General features: G+C 46.9%; 1 protein-coding gene and 1 long non-coding RNA gene across 3 annotated transcripts; one reads left to right on the top strand and one right to left on the bottom strand.

Annotated features, from left to right (window-relative positions):
* Positions 1-1,842: 1,842 nt before the first annotated feature.
* On the bottom strand, positions 1,843-7,663 carry LOC127007111 (beta,beta-carotene 15,15'-dioxygenase-like). Of its 2 annotated transcripts, none has more exons than XM_050877727.1 (4): positions 7,150-7,663; positions 5,262-5,446; positions 3,887-4,154; positions 1,843-3,444 (listed from the first exon to the last, which is right to left on the bottom strand). In XM_050877727.1, exons 1-4 carry the CDS (start codon positions 7,216-7,218, stop codon positions 2,353-2,355), a joined length of 1,614 nt encoding a protein of 537 aa, XP_050733684.1. In that variant the 5' UTR covers positions 7,219-7,663; the 3' UTR covers positions 1,843-2,352. The 2 variants fall into 2 exon arrangements, with proteins under 2 accessions (XP_050733684.1, XP_050733685.1); XM_050877728.1 differs by lacking the exon at positions 7,150-7,663 and adding an exon at positions 6,659-7,128.
* A 786-nt stretch (positions 7,664-8,449) lies between these two features.
* On the top strand, positions 8,450-10,967 carry LOC127007116 (uncharacterized). The gene is made up of 2 exons (XR_007760073.1): positions 8,450-8,643; positions 8,818-10,967. It is a non-coding gene; the product is annotated as an uncharacterized LOC127007116 (long non-coding RNA).

Below are 10,967 nucleotides of genomic sequence, written 5' to 3'. Positions count from 1 at the left end.
AAGTTCAATTTAAAGCATTAGTTTGAGACTTGATACTTTTATGGATGGAGACAAAAGAGGTGAATATGTTTCTCAGGAGCTGGCTCGTGTAGTCTGATGTTCTTATGTACTCCTCTCCGCAAGCCTAAGTAAATACCGTGACTTCTGATGAGCAAGAACGGTCGGGCTTCCCAGCTACTTAACTGAATCAAGGCCGGACGAAACCAATCCGAAACTGACCTCTCTTCTGGGCACTCCTATTTACTTTAGCAGGAGCAGCACTTAGTTTGCTTATTTTGTTGTTTTTCTTCTGTTTCTTAGTGGGGGAGCTGGGGCGGTGGGGCAGACTATGTAAAGCTCCTTGACCGTGGCTTTTCTGTTCAAGGGAGAGCTATTAGATTTTACCTCCATTACCCTCATCAGAGCCGCGGGGGAGTGTTGTCGGCGATGCTAGCTGGCTTGTGTTCTGGTTGTGTTGTTGTTGCTGATGTTCAGAGGCATTGCTGTTGGTGGCTATAGTGGTGAGGGTCGTTGACATTGTAGGTGGTGGTTGATGTTGGTGGTTAGTGGTGTTGTTAGTGGGACATACTCGTTGATGGTTGTTGTTGGTGATGGTTGGTAATGGTAATGTTTATGATTGTTGCTGATGGTGGTGGTGATAGTGGTGGTTTCGGGATGCTTGGTGATTAGTCATTATGCGGGTAATGGTGGTTGCTGGTGAAGGTTTAGGGTGGTATGGTTGTTCGTGGTTGTTAGTGCGTCTTCGTTGTTGTTGTGGTTGCTGTTTCGGGATGGTAGAAGGATGGTTGTTGTAGTGTTAATGGTGGTTAGTGGTGATGTTTTTTTTGGGGGGTATTATATTTGTTAATGGTTGTTGGTGGGTCGTGGTTGTGGTTGCTCTTGTGGTTGTTGCTGTTGTTTCGGGATGGTGGATGGATGGTTGTTGTAGTGTTAATGGTGGTTACTGGTGATGCTTTTTGGTATTATAATTGTTAGTGGTTGTTGGTGGGTCATGGCTGTGGTTGTGACTGTTGTTGTTGTCTGCGTCACGTCGCCGTCATGTCCAGCACTTAACCTCCCTCCTTTGAGCCGCTAATGCCCCGCCGCCTCATCAAAGAAGCACTAGAACCACAACACTTAATTCTTCCCTCCGCTGACATGATCACCCCCTCCCCTCCCTTCCTTTACCCGCCCTCTCTGCCTGCCTGTCTGCCTGTTTGTTTGTCTCTGTGTGTGTGTGTGTGTGTGTGTGTGTGTGTGTGTATATGTGTGTGTGTGTGTGTGTGTGTGTGTGTGTGTGTGTGTGTGTAACAGGAAGTCAGTCATTAACACACCTGTCAGCCCTCAACACCTGTCACTCCCAGTAATTACGCCCATCATTAACTGTTGAAGATAAGGGCTTTGATGATTGTTTTATTAATTATCATACTTTAATGATTATACTTATCTTTATCTGTCTATCTATCTATCTATCGAGACAAATATGCGCATGGAAAAGCACAGATGGACAAGCGGACAGACACCCACCCACAGACAGACATTTTTTTATTATATTTTAGGGCAGTCCTTCCTTCTACAACAAAAGTCCGGTGCATTTCTCCTTGCCTCTGGTGTCGATCCGTTTGACTGTGCAGACCATTTATGGGTCCATCGGCTTTGCCACACACACTCGGGATGTCACGTTCAGCCTTGCCTGGCTTGCGTGGAGAGGTGTGTTGTGGCCGTGTTCCCATAGTCTACCCTCCTCCTGGCCCCACTCCTATACCATTCAAGTTGCCTGACTCGTTCGCTGCAGAGGAATCGCCTTATTTCTTTAATTCGAGGTATTAGTTTTAAAATTCTACGAAATTATTTTCTCTCTTTTTTAATAGATCTTTAATGCATACATACACGCATACAAAGACACATAATCAGGTAAAACAAGTAAACATATTTCCTGGTTCACGGGTTTCACATTATTTTTCAAGAAATAAAATAAGCACAGTAACTACTTTTGAATAGTAACAATGCATCTCGTGGGACAATATGGGGATGTGATTTTCTTAAATTGTCAACAGTTTATTTTTTTATCGCATTAAAGGATCCGCAAAAACATATCAGAATTTTATTAGATTTTATGCGTAATTTCTTCTATTGCAGAAAGCTACATACACTCAAGACTTTATTCACAGCTTTTCGTAGTAAACAGATTCATTACATCATGTACAAGCAAAAGAACAGCTGCAATATTCTCTTTGTGTAAGCGTAAACTCTTCTGGCAAGGAATAGGAGCTAAAAGGTGCAGCTGTGATCGTGTCCACCTCTAACCGTGTCTCTCCTGGTTCTGGATGAGTGTGTTCCTCCCTGTCTATGCCTCGTCATGCCATGGATCTGTCAGTAAGCGTGGACGTCCTGGCGGGGGTCAACAAACTGCCCGTGAAAAGGGAACGTCACATCCCCTTCAGCAGTAAACTCCACCCTGGCCAGCTGCTTCATGTTCCTAGCGTCCAGCACCAGTAGCGCCACGTAGCGGAGGTCGTTGATCTTTAGTAAAGTAGACAGCACCACCCCGTCATCCTCCTCGGTGGCTCCGGGGGCGGGCACGAAGATGGGCTCTGCAGCGACGTAGCCTCTATCGTGGAAGATCCAAGTCTCGCCGGTCACCACGTCCAGCTTTATCAGGCGCTGGAGGTACAAATCCGAACCGCTGGTGATGCCGTAGGTGTAGCGGTAAGGCTGGCCGTTCCTCTGGTAGTTGATTCTAGGGAGTTCGAATGTTAGTGGGCAAAGGAGAGCGGGCGAGCAGTGTACCTCACCGCCATCTGTTCTTATGGCGGTGCAGGTGGTGTCCTTCAGAGTCACTAGCTGCTCGCCGACCTCCCCTTTAGCCGGTACATACAGAGGCAATACAAACCTACACGCCTTTGCGTCCGGGAAGACCTTGGAGGGGTCTGTGTCGAGTTTGCGGAAGTTGCTGAAGAAGAAACAGTTGTAGGGCGACTTGTTGTTGGTGCAGGAGAAGTCCACGACCAAGTGCCCGTCCTTCTCATAGGCGTTGATGTGGTGGAAGAGGAGGATCGGCGGCCCCGTGTAGGTGGTGGGGAGCAACTCTCCAGTATTCCTATCAATCACCAGGAGCCTCAAGTTTTCATGCGGCAGCCACGTCAGGGCGTTCATCAGCCTCCCGAATGTCGCGTACTGCTGGACCATCTTCCCGAGCGATAAAACCAAAGGCTGTTCCACGATTACCCAGTAGTTCTTGGTCATGGCGAAGCTGTGCACGTAGGGTAACGCCGCACGCCACCTGCTGACCACCGTAGCCGACACACGAGCGCCCTCTAGCTTTCCCTCGGGCAGGCGGACGATGCGCAGCTCGGGGCCGTTGAGCAGCGAGAAGGAACAACCAACGTTGAAGACCGTCCCGTCGCGGTCAATGTGCGGGTGTGCCGTGGCCATGTTGACCGCCACGTAGTTACTGATGTCCTCCTTAACACACACACGCACAAACACACACACACACACACACACACACACACACACACACACACACACACACACACACACACACACACACACACACACACACACACACACACACACACACACACAGGGGAGAAAATGCAAACATGATATTAAACTAACGGAAAATATGGTTAAGTAAATGTTCGACGACTGTTGGGCAACCTATGAAACAAAAAGTAGTATATATTTACCTAAGAATGAACTTAATCGTTATCGACTCATTATTTGAATACAGCAAATCGTAGCAAACATTCGTAATAATATGTTTTCAGATTCACTAGCGCATGCTAAATACATTTCCAATGATAACTTAGGTACTGAAAGCCTCAGTGATAGTAAAAGCGCCGAGAGCTAATTATATTATATTATTACTTCGACTCCTTCAGGAATGTACTTCGTGACTCACCTTCTTCCCGAGCGTCGTGAGGGAGTCTGGATCGAGGCGCCGCAAGAAGCAGGTCTCCGTCAGGGCAAACATTTGGTCCCTCGCCTGGCACACGTTCACTAAGCAGTTGTCGGACATGACGCTGGCGGGGACGGGGAGCTTGAAGAAGTTTGTCATGAGCCGATGAAACAAAGTCTTGCACGGGTCCGGGAACGCCACGGTGCCCAGCTCGCCCACCACGATCCTGTTGGCCTGCGTGTTGTTGGTGTAGGAGTCGCTGCGAAGGAATCTGTCGACGAAGGGACGAACTCAGTCGTGCAAAGTGTGTGCCTCTCTCCACATGTATTAGACAAGATATATATTAAGACTGCGTGGAAATAGTAGTTCTCATGATGTTTAACTTGGGTTATTAATATCAAACAAAGATAATAACATTACTTTAAAGAGTATAAGGTCGTTAAAATATTATCATGGAGTAATTTGAAAACTCTGATATACCTTATAAAATTAGATATATAAATCTTATATAGTACCTACTTCCGAATAAACATGAAAACGTGGAAAAATCAAACGTTGATGAACAGACTGTCCATAATTTGATGAAGACACGTGATAGGAACTAGAAAATCAGGTTGCCTTATATGAATTTAAGGAATACAGACTATTTTATGTACTTATAAGCTTCTTCAGTGGTAAAACATTAAAAAGCGAGGTTGGTTGATTGAAAAAGACCATCAAACTTGCAAGTGTCAAAAGAACGAAGGCTTTCAGGGTTGGTAAAACATGGAAAGGAAGAGGAAGATGAAAAAAGTTGGAAAGTTTGATTTAGTCGGCGCAACATTTGTGGTCATATGCCGGAGAGAGATAGAAGGGGAAAGAATTATAGAAGGGAACAGATCCCAGGAGACGGGACACAACCCCTGATTAATACCTGGTACCCATTCACTGCTGGGTGGACAGGGGCGTAGGGTATCGGAAAAGCCGCCCAAATTTTTCCACTCCGCCCGGGAATCGAACCCGGGCTCTCTCGGCTGTGAGCCGAGTGTGCTAACCACTGCACCACGAAGCCCCCCGAGGAAGATGAAATAGACATCGTAAACCTCGGGACTGAATCATTTCAATTCATCATCTGCAGGCTACAGAGATTACCATAACCGGCTTAGTACTGACGAAACCAGTATCTTACGTACCCAAGATTAAACTCATTAAACATTACTTAACCTCGTGCAGTACATGTTTAACGAGCCACCGACACTCACGCGACTCGATAAACTGTAGCAAATCATTAGTTTACTGAAGCTGTTTTGCATTGGCGTACAAGCGTATAGCGGACCCTTGCAAACTCCTCGATAGTATTCTTCAACCTTTCGCCTTGCAATCACAAGCACACACTCACCTGGAACGATAGGTAACACGTCCTCGCTGAATGGTGAACTGGTGCAGCATGGCGAGGGAGTCGAAGAGGTGGTCGTAGTGCGTGGCGCCCACCTGCACCATGCCCGGCCCGTTCCGCGTGACCCGTCCCTCCAGCCATTCCGGGACGCGGCCCTCCATGCCCACCGCCTCGGCCTCCTCCGTCTCCTGTAGGGGCAAAGAATGAGGAATGGGTAGTGAGAAGGGCGTGGAGGGTGGAGGAGACCTTTGGGGATGTGAAAGGTTGTTTGCAAGTACTAAGGATATGATGTAATAGAGGGGAGCATTACAAAAAGGGTGTGGAGAGTGTAGAAGCCCTTACAAACAGTTGAAGGGCTGTTTGCATAAACATGAACTATGTTGTGAGGGAGAGTGCCATGTGGCGAGAAGAGAAAAATAAGAAAAAGTAAGGGAAGGAACGCTGCGAGGAATGAGGGAACGTAGGAACCAAGAGACATAATGAGAAGGAAGGAAAGAGGATGGGAGGAAGCGGGTGGGAGAGAGAAACAGCAATTGAAGAAGAACTGATACAGCCAAGCTAATAAAAAAATAAGACAAGAAACTTTACAACAAATTATCGCCAGCTTATTTATAGTATTGTGACTCACATTAAACGTCATTTCATCTCCCCTGCTTCACCCTTACGCTTCCCCGCCGAGTCACACACGAAACGCAACGTCACGAGCACATTGGAATGATTCAGGTGGCGCAAGGGCGTTGACTCATTGAGGTCATGAAGTTTTATGCATATATGATGCCGACACGTGAAGGCTTACTTGGTACATCATCCCTCTAAGTTAATATTAGTGAGTCTAAACCCGTAACATATGGGAGGGAAAGACGATTACGTTGAATCGCTATCAGCAGCTCTTTCTTTCATTGCTAAGCCCATGACAGCACACTTCGATGCCAGAGAAAAAGCGGTGATTTAACATATCTTCCGCCAATCTTCGGAAGCGTTGCATTGGTCGACATTACTCAACGAAAACACTAAAACGACATGCAGCAAGGAGATGTGCGCCATTTCCATCACTAGGCAAACGACACTGGAATCGTGAGCACGTGGTATATGTAAGCAAATTGACATCGAGATACAAAGTGAATGTAAGAAAGTTTAATGAGGCAGTGACAAGGCCGCAGAGAAGGACGCTGCCATGAGGGTCAGAGGCAGCGCTAAAATCTAATTGCTTGCTTATAATCATCCACGGGATCTGCATGTTACAATATGTTTTCTACTGTTGGTTTGCTTTGTAAATAAGGAGGATCTTGAATAACTAACTCGAGAAAGAAGATCATGTGGCCAGAGAAAACTGGAGAGTAACAATCAGTGAAATCAAACGTCCCTTTTATGAATACAGGTGGTCAAATTTTGCGACTTACCGGGATCATACTTTGACATAACGCTCATCCAGAAGAACATTTTTTTTTCAACGTGGCTCATAGTTTGTTCAAGACGACAGTAAAGTGTCAGGCAAGTCTGGCGCCGAATGACTCCACACCACACACACCCGGCCACTGGTCCTCTGTAGCGACGGTCCGTCTGCCGTAATAGTTATCGATCTTACTGGAAAATCTTAGCACCTTCAGTACGGCGATACGGCGGAAACTGTGAATGACACCAGCACAGACTCTGAGTTTGTCGAACCCTAAGCGGAAATAAGAAACATGAAAACATGAAACGAACAGTGCACGGAAGTCAATACCATTAATCCGAAGCAGTTTTCCAAAGCCAAAAAAAAGAAAAAAGGAAAGTAAAAAGCAATATTGGTCGCTTGACAGAAGAAAGTGGCAGCTATAATATAACCCAGGCCAGTAGACACATCGCCGGAATCCTTCTCCTCCTCTTCTTTCATCTTCACCAGCGCCCTCACCTTATCACAGTTCCTGCAGAAGAGGTCCTCGCTGCCAGCCACGCGGTTCTCTTCTTGTTGCTGCTCCATGCTTGTCTGTGCTTAGTAGACCCACAAAGCTGCCGTTCGTCCACCGCGTCATGTCACTTATATACACTCATCCGGAGCCGCCCCCTCACGCCCATGTGACCACTCGTACACACACACACACACACACACACACACACACACACACACACACTTAAAAATAATTGTAATCCATCCTCTGGCTCTTAATGGCACGCTTCTGATATCAGTTTTTATTACTTTATATTTTTTTCTACATCAATTCAGAAACCTTATCTAACTGTATCATGAATGTCTGGTGGGGAGAGACTGTATCATGAGTGTCTGGTGGGGAGAAACTGTATCATGAGTGTCTGGTGGGGAGAGACTATCATGAGTGTCTGGTGGGGAGAGACTATCATGAGTGTCTGGTGGGGTGAGACTGTATCATGAGTGTCTGGTGGGGAGAGACTATCATGAGTGTCTGGTGGGGAGAGACTGTATCATGAGTGTCTGGTGGGGTGAGACTGTATCATGAGTGTCTGGTGGGGAGAGACTATCATGAGTGTCTGGTGGGGTGAGACTGTATCATGAGTGTCTGGTGGGGTGAGACTGTATCATGAGTGTCTGGTGGGGTGAGACTGTATCATGAGTGTCTGGTGGGGTGAGACTGTATCATGAGTGTCTGGTGGGGTGAGACTGTATCATGAGTGTCTGGTGGGGTGAGACTGTATCATGAGTGTCTGGTGGGGTGAGACTGTATCATGAGTGTCTGGAGGGGTGAGACTGTATCATGAGTGTCTGGTGGGGAGAGACTGTATCATGAGTGTCTGGGGGGGTGAGACTGTATCATGAGTGTCTGGAGGGTGAGACTGTATCATGAGTGTCTGGAGGGTGAGACTGTATCATGAGTGTCTGGAGGGGTGAGACTGTATCATGAGTGTCTGGTGGGGTGAGACTGTATCATGAGTGTCTGGTGGGGTGAGACTGTATCATGAGTGTCTGGTGGGGTGAGACTGTATCATGAGTGTCTGGTGGGGTGAGACTGTATCATGAGTGTCTGGTGGGAGAGACTGTATCATGAGTGTCTGGTGGGGTGAGACTGTATCATGAGTGTCTGGTGGGGAGAGACTGTATCATGAGTGTCTGGTGGGGTGAGACTGTATCATGAGTGTCTGGTGGGGAGAGACTGTATCATGAGTGTCTGGTGGGGTGAGACTGTATCATGAGTGTCTGGTGGGGTGAGACTGTATCATGAGTGTCTGGAGGGTGAGACTGTATCATGAGTGTCTGGTGGGGAGAGACTGTATCATGAGTGTCTGGTGGGGTGAGACTGTATCATGAGTGTCTGGTGGGGTGAGACTGTATCATGAGTGTCTGGAGGGGTGAGACTGTATCATGAGTGTCTGGTGGGGAGAGACTGTATCATGAGTGTCTGGTGGGGTGAGACTGTATCATGAGTGTCTGGTGGTGAGAGACTGTATCATGAGTGTCTGGTGGGGTGAGACTGTATCATGAGTGTCTGGTGGGGTGAGACTGTATCATGAGTGTCTGGTGGGGAGAGACTGTATCATGAGTGTCTGGAGGGGTGAGACTGTATCATGAGTGTCTGGTGGGGTGAGACTGTATCATGAGTGTCTGGAGGGGTGAGACTGTATCATGAGTGTCTGGAGGGGTGAGACTGTATCATGAGTGTCTGGAGGGGTGAGACTGTATCATGAGTGTCTGGTGGGGTGAGACTGTATCATGAGTGTCTGGTGGGGTGAGACTGTATCATGAGTGTCTGGAGGGGTGAGACTGTATCATGAGTGTCTGGAGGGGTGAGACTGTATCATGAGTGTCTGGTGGGGAGAGACTGTATCATGAGTGTCTGGAGGGGTGAGACTGTATCATGAGTGTCTGGAGGGGTGAGACTGTATCATGAGTGTCTGGTGGGGAGAGACTGTATCATGAGTGTCTGGAGGGGTGAGACTGTATCATGAGTGTCTGGTGGGGAGAGACTGTATCATGAGTGTCTGGTGGGGTGATTCGTACTGCCGAGTCTTGTGTCAGTTTCCGTCTTTATAACTGAGTGTCCAGTGTTGGTGCTGTCTTTTTTTTTTTTTTTTTACGTTGCTGCTTATTGCGCCGTTAGGCTTTTTCACTGGTGGAGCCTGATGGTCGGCCCAGCCCGTTGTGGCACATCCGAATGTTTATAGTGGCGCCATCTTATTTTGGGTCATACTGCCCCCCGGAGCTCATCTTTGAGCCTCTCTTTAGAGAGGTTATCTAGAGTCCGGGTTGATAGATGGTCTTCAGGGCAGCATGTGGGTAGTCTTAGGCCACTCGGCGGTGACTGAAAAATCCCAGCTATATGGCGGCCAGGATTCGAACCCGCGTCCCTCCTGGTTCTCCTGGACGCGGCGCCGGCAAGCTAATCACTCAGCCACCGCTTCCCCATGGGGCGACTCTTGTTCATTTTGCACAATGACTCACATGGTTGGGGCTTTGCACAAAAAGGACGGAATGATGTCATGGCGAAAAGAGGAAAATCGTATTAACTAGTGAGTAATCCTGCATGTGACTTCCACCAACGCGCACACACACACACACACACACACACACACATACACACCAATTGCGAAGCAAGTGAAATATGAGGCAGTTCCCTCATTTCTTGTGCATGCGCACGTGCGTGCGTGCACATGAATTTCTCCTTAATAGTAGGGCTCGTGTGCCCCTGCTAACCATACCATTTAAAAGCTTTTGAATCATACACAAAGCGAAAAATATGCCGAAGTAACAATGCTAATAATAATCAATATTCTTTATTATGATAACATAAAAATAGTGCGCTCGTCAGGTGTTGAACAAGCGGTGGAGCATATAGTACTTATACTATTGTACTTTGGTACTGACAAATTGATAAGCTGTGTACCAACGTCAAATTTGTGCTGTAATTCTTTAAATGAGGAGGCAGTGGTAATGTTGATAATTGGCAATTTATCGAATCTCAAATCTTAATCCCGCTCGAGCTCTTCCTCTTCATCACAAAGACAGGGTAAGATTTTTTTTACAGTAGTGCGTCATCCGCTCCTTTGTGGGTTGATTCCCAACCACGTGAGTCGCGGTGATGTGCCACACGCGGGCAGCGGAAACCATGCCTTCAGTTTCGCCAAACCTTCATCTTAGCGTGAGTGACCTTCAGCTCCATCGCTTCACTTCTTTCGCGTTGTCTCGAATCCCTAACTGAGGCTCTCGCGACTCAGCAAAACTTCACTGCGTCGGGCAGTGGTGATGTCACTGTCGACGGCCCCGCGATGACACACGCGGCGGAACCAAAGCCGTCGATGAGATATAAATAGAAATCTGATGATGTATATTTGTTAGTGAACGTTCAGCGTTGAAATTTTATATTTTCTGATATAAATCTGAAGTACGTTAGCATTTTAAGGATTGTTCCGAATCACTTATTAAAAATACTTTGTTGTATTTAATGAATTATCAATAACATGCAAAGAAATTTTTCAAATGAAATTTGTATAGTAATAAGTATGTGACCAGAATGAATATGTTATTAGATGCATAAAAAATATATATAATTCACCTTTCTAAAATGAAATAATTACGGGGGTGAATATGTGTTAATGGCGGACGAGGGCTGAAGAAGGGAAGGCGCTTTGAGGCAGAGGGAGGAGCGTAGAGCAGCATATAGATGAAAATGCATTGGACTGAGTGTTTCTTCAGATGCTGCGTCAGGGCACACGTATGACAGGCAGCAATAGCAAGAATGGGAGCTTGTGGAAGAGGGAGAG

The sequence above is a fragment of the Eriocheir sinensis genome, chromosome 34, assembly GCF_024679095.1.
Source record: "Eriocheir sinensis breed Jianghai 21 chromosome 34, ASM2467909v1, whole genome shotgun sequence".
Taxonomy (NCBI): Eukaryota; Metazoa; Arthropoda; class Malacostraca; order Decapoda; family Varunidae; genus Eriocheir; species Eriocheir sinensis.
Note: the sequence above shows the minus strand (reverse complement) of the source record. Positions and strands in the feature narration are given on the sequence as shown.

Coding starts and splice junctions, on each gene's coding strand:
- LOC127007111 (XM_050877727.1), bottom strand. CDS start 7,218: ATGGAGCAGCAACAAGAAGAGAACCGCGTGGCTGGCAGCGAGGACCTC. Junction 5,447..7,149: donor TCTGCAGGAACTGTGATAAG/GTGAGGGCGCTG, acceptor TTGCCCCTACAG/GAGACGGAGGAGGCCGAGGC. Junction 4,155..5,261: donor CGTGTTACCTATCGTTCCAG/GTGAGTGTGTGC, acceptor CTTCGTCGACAG/ATTCCTTCGCAGCGACTCCT.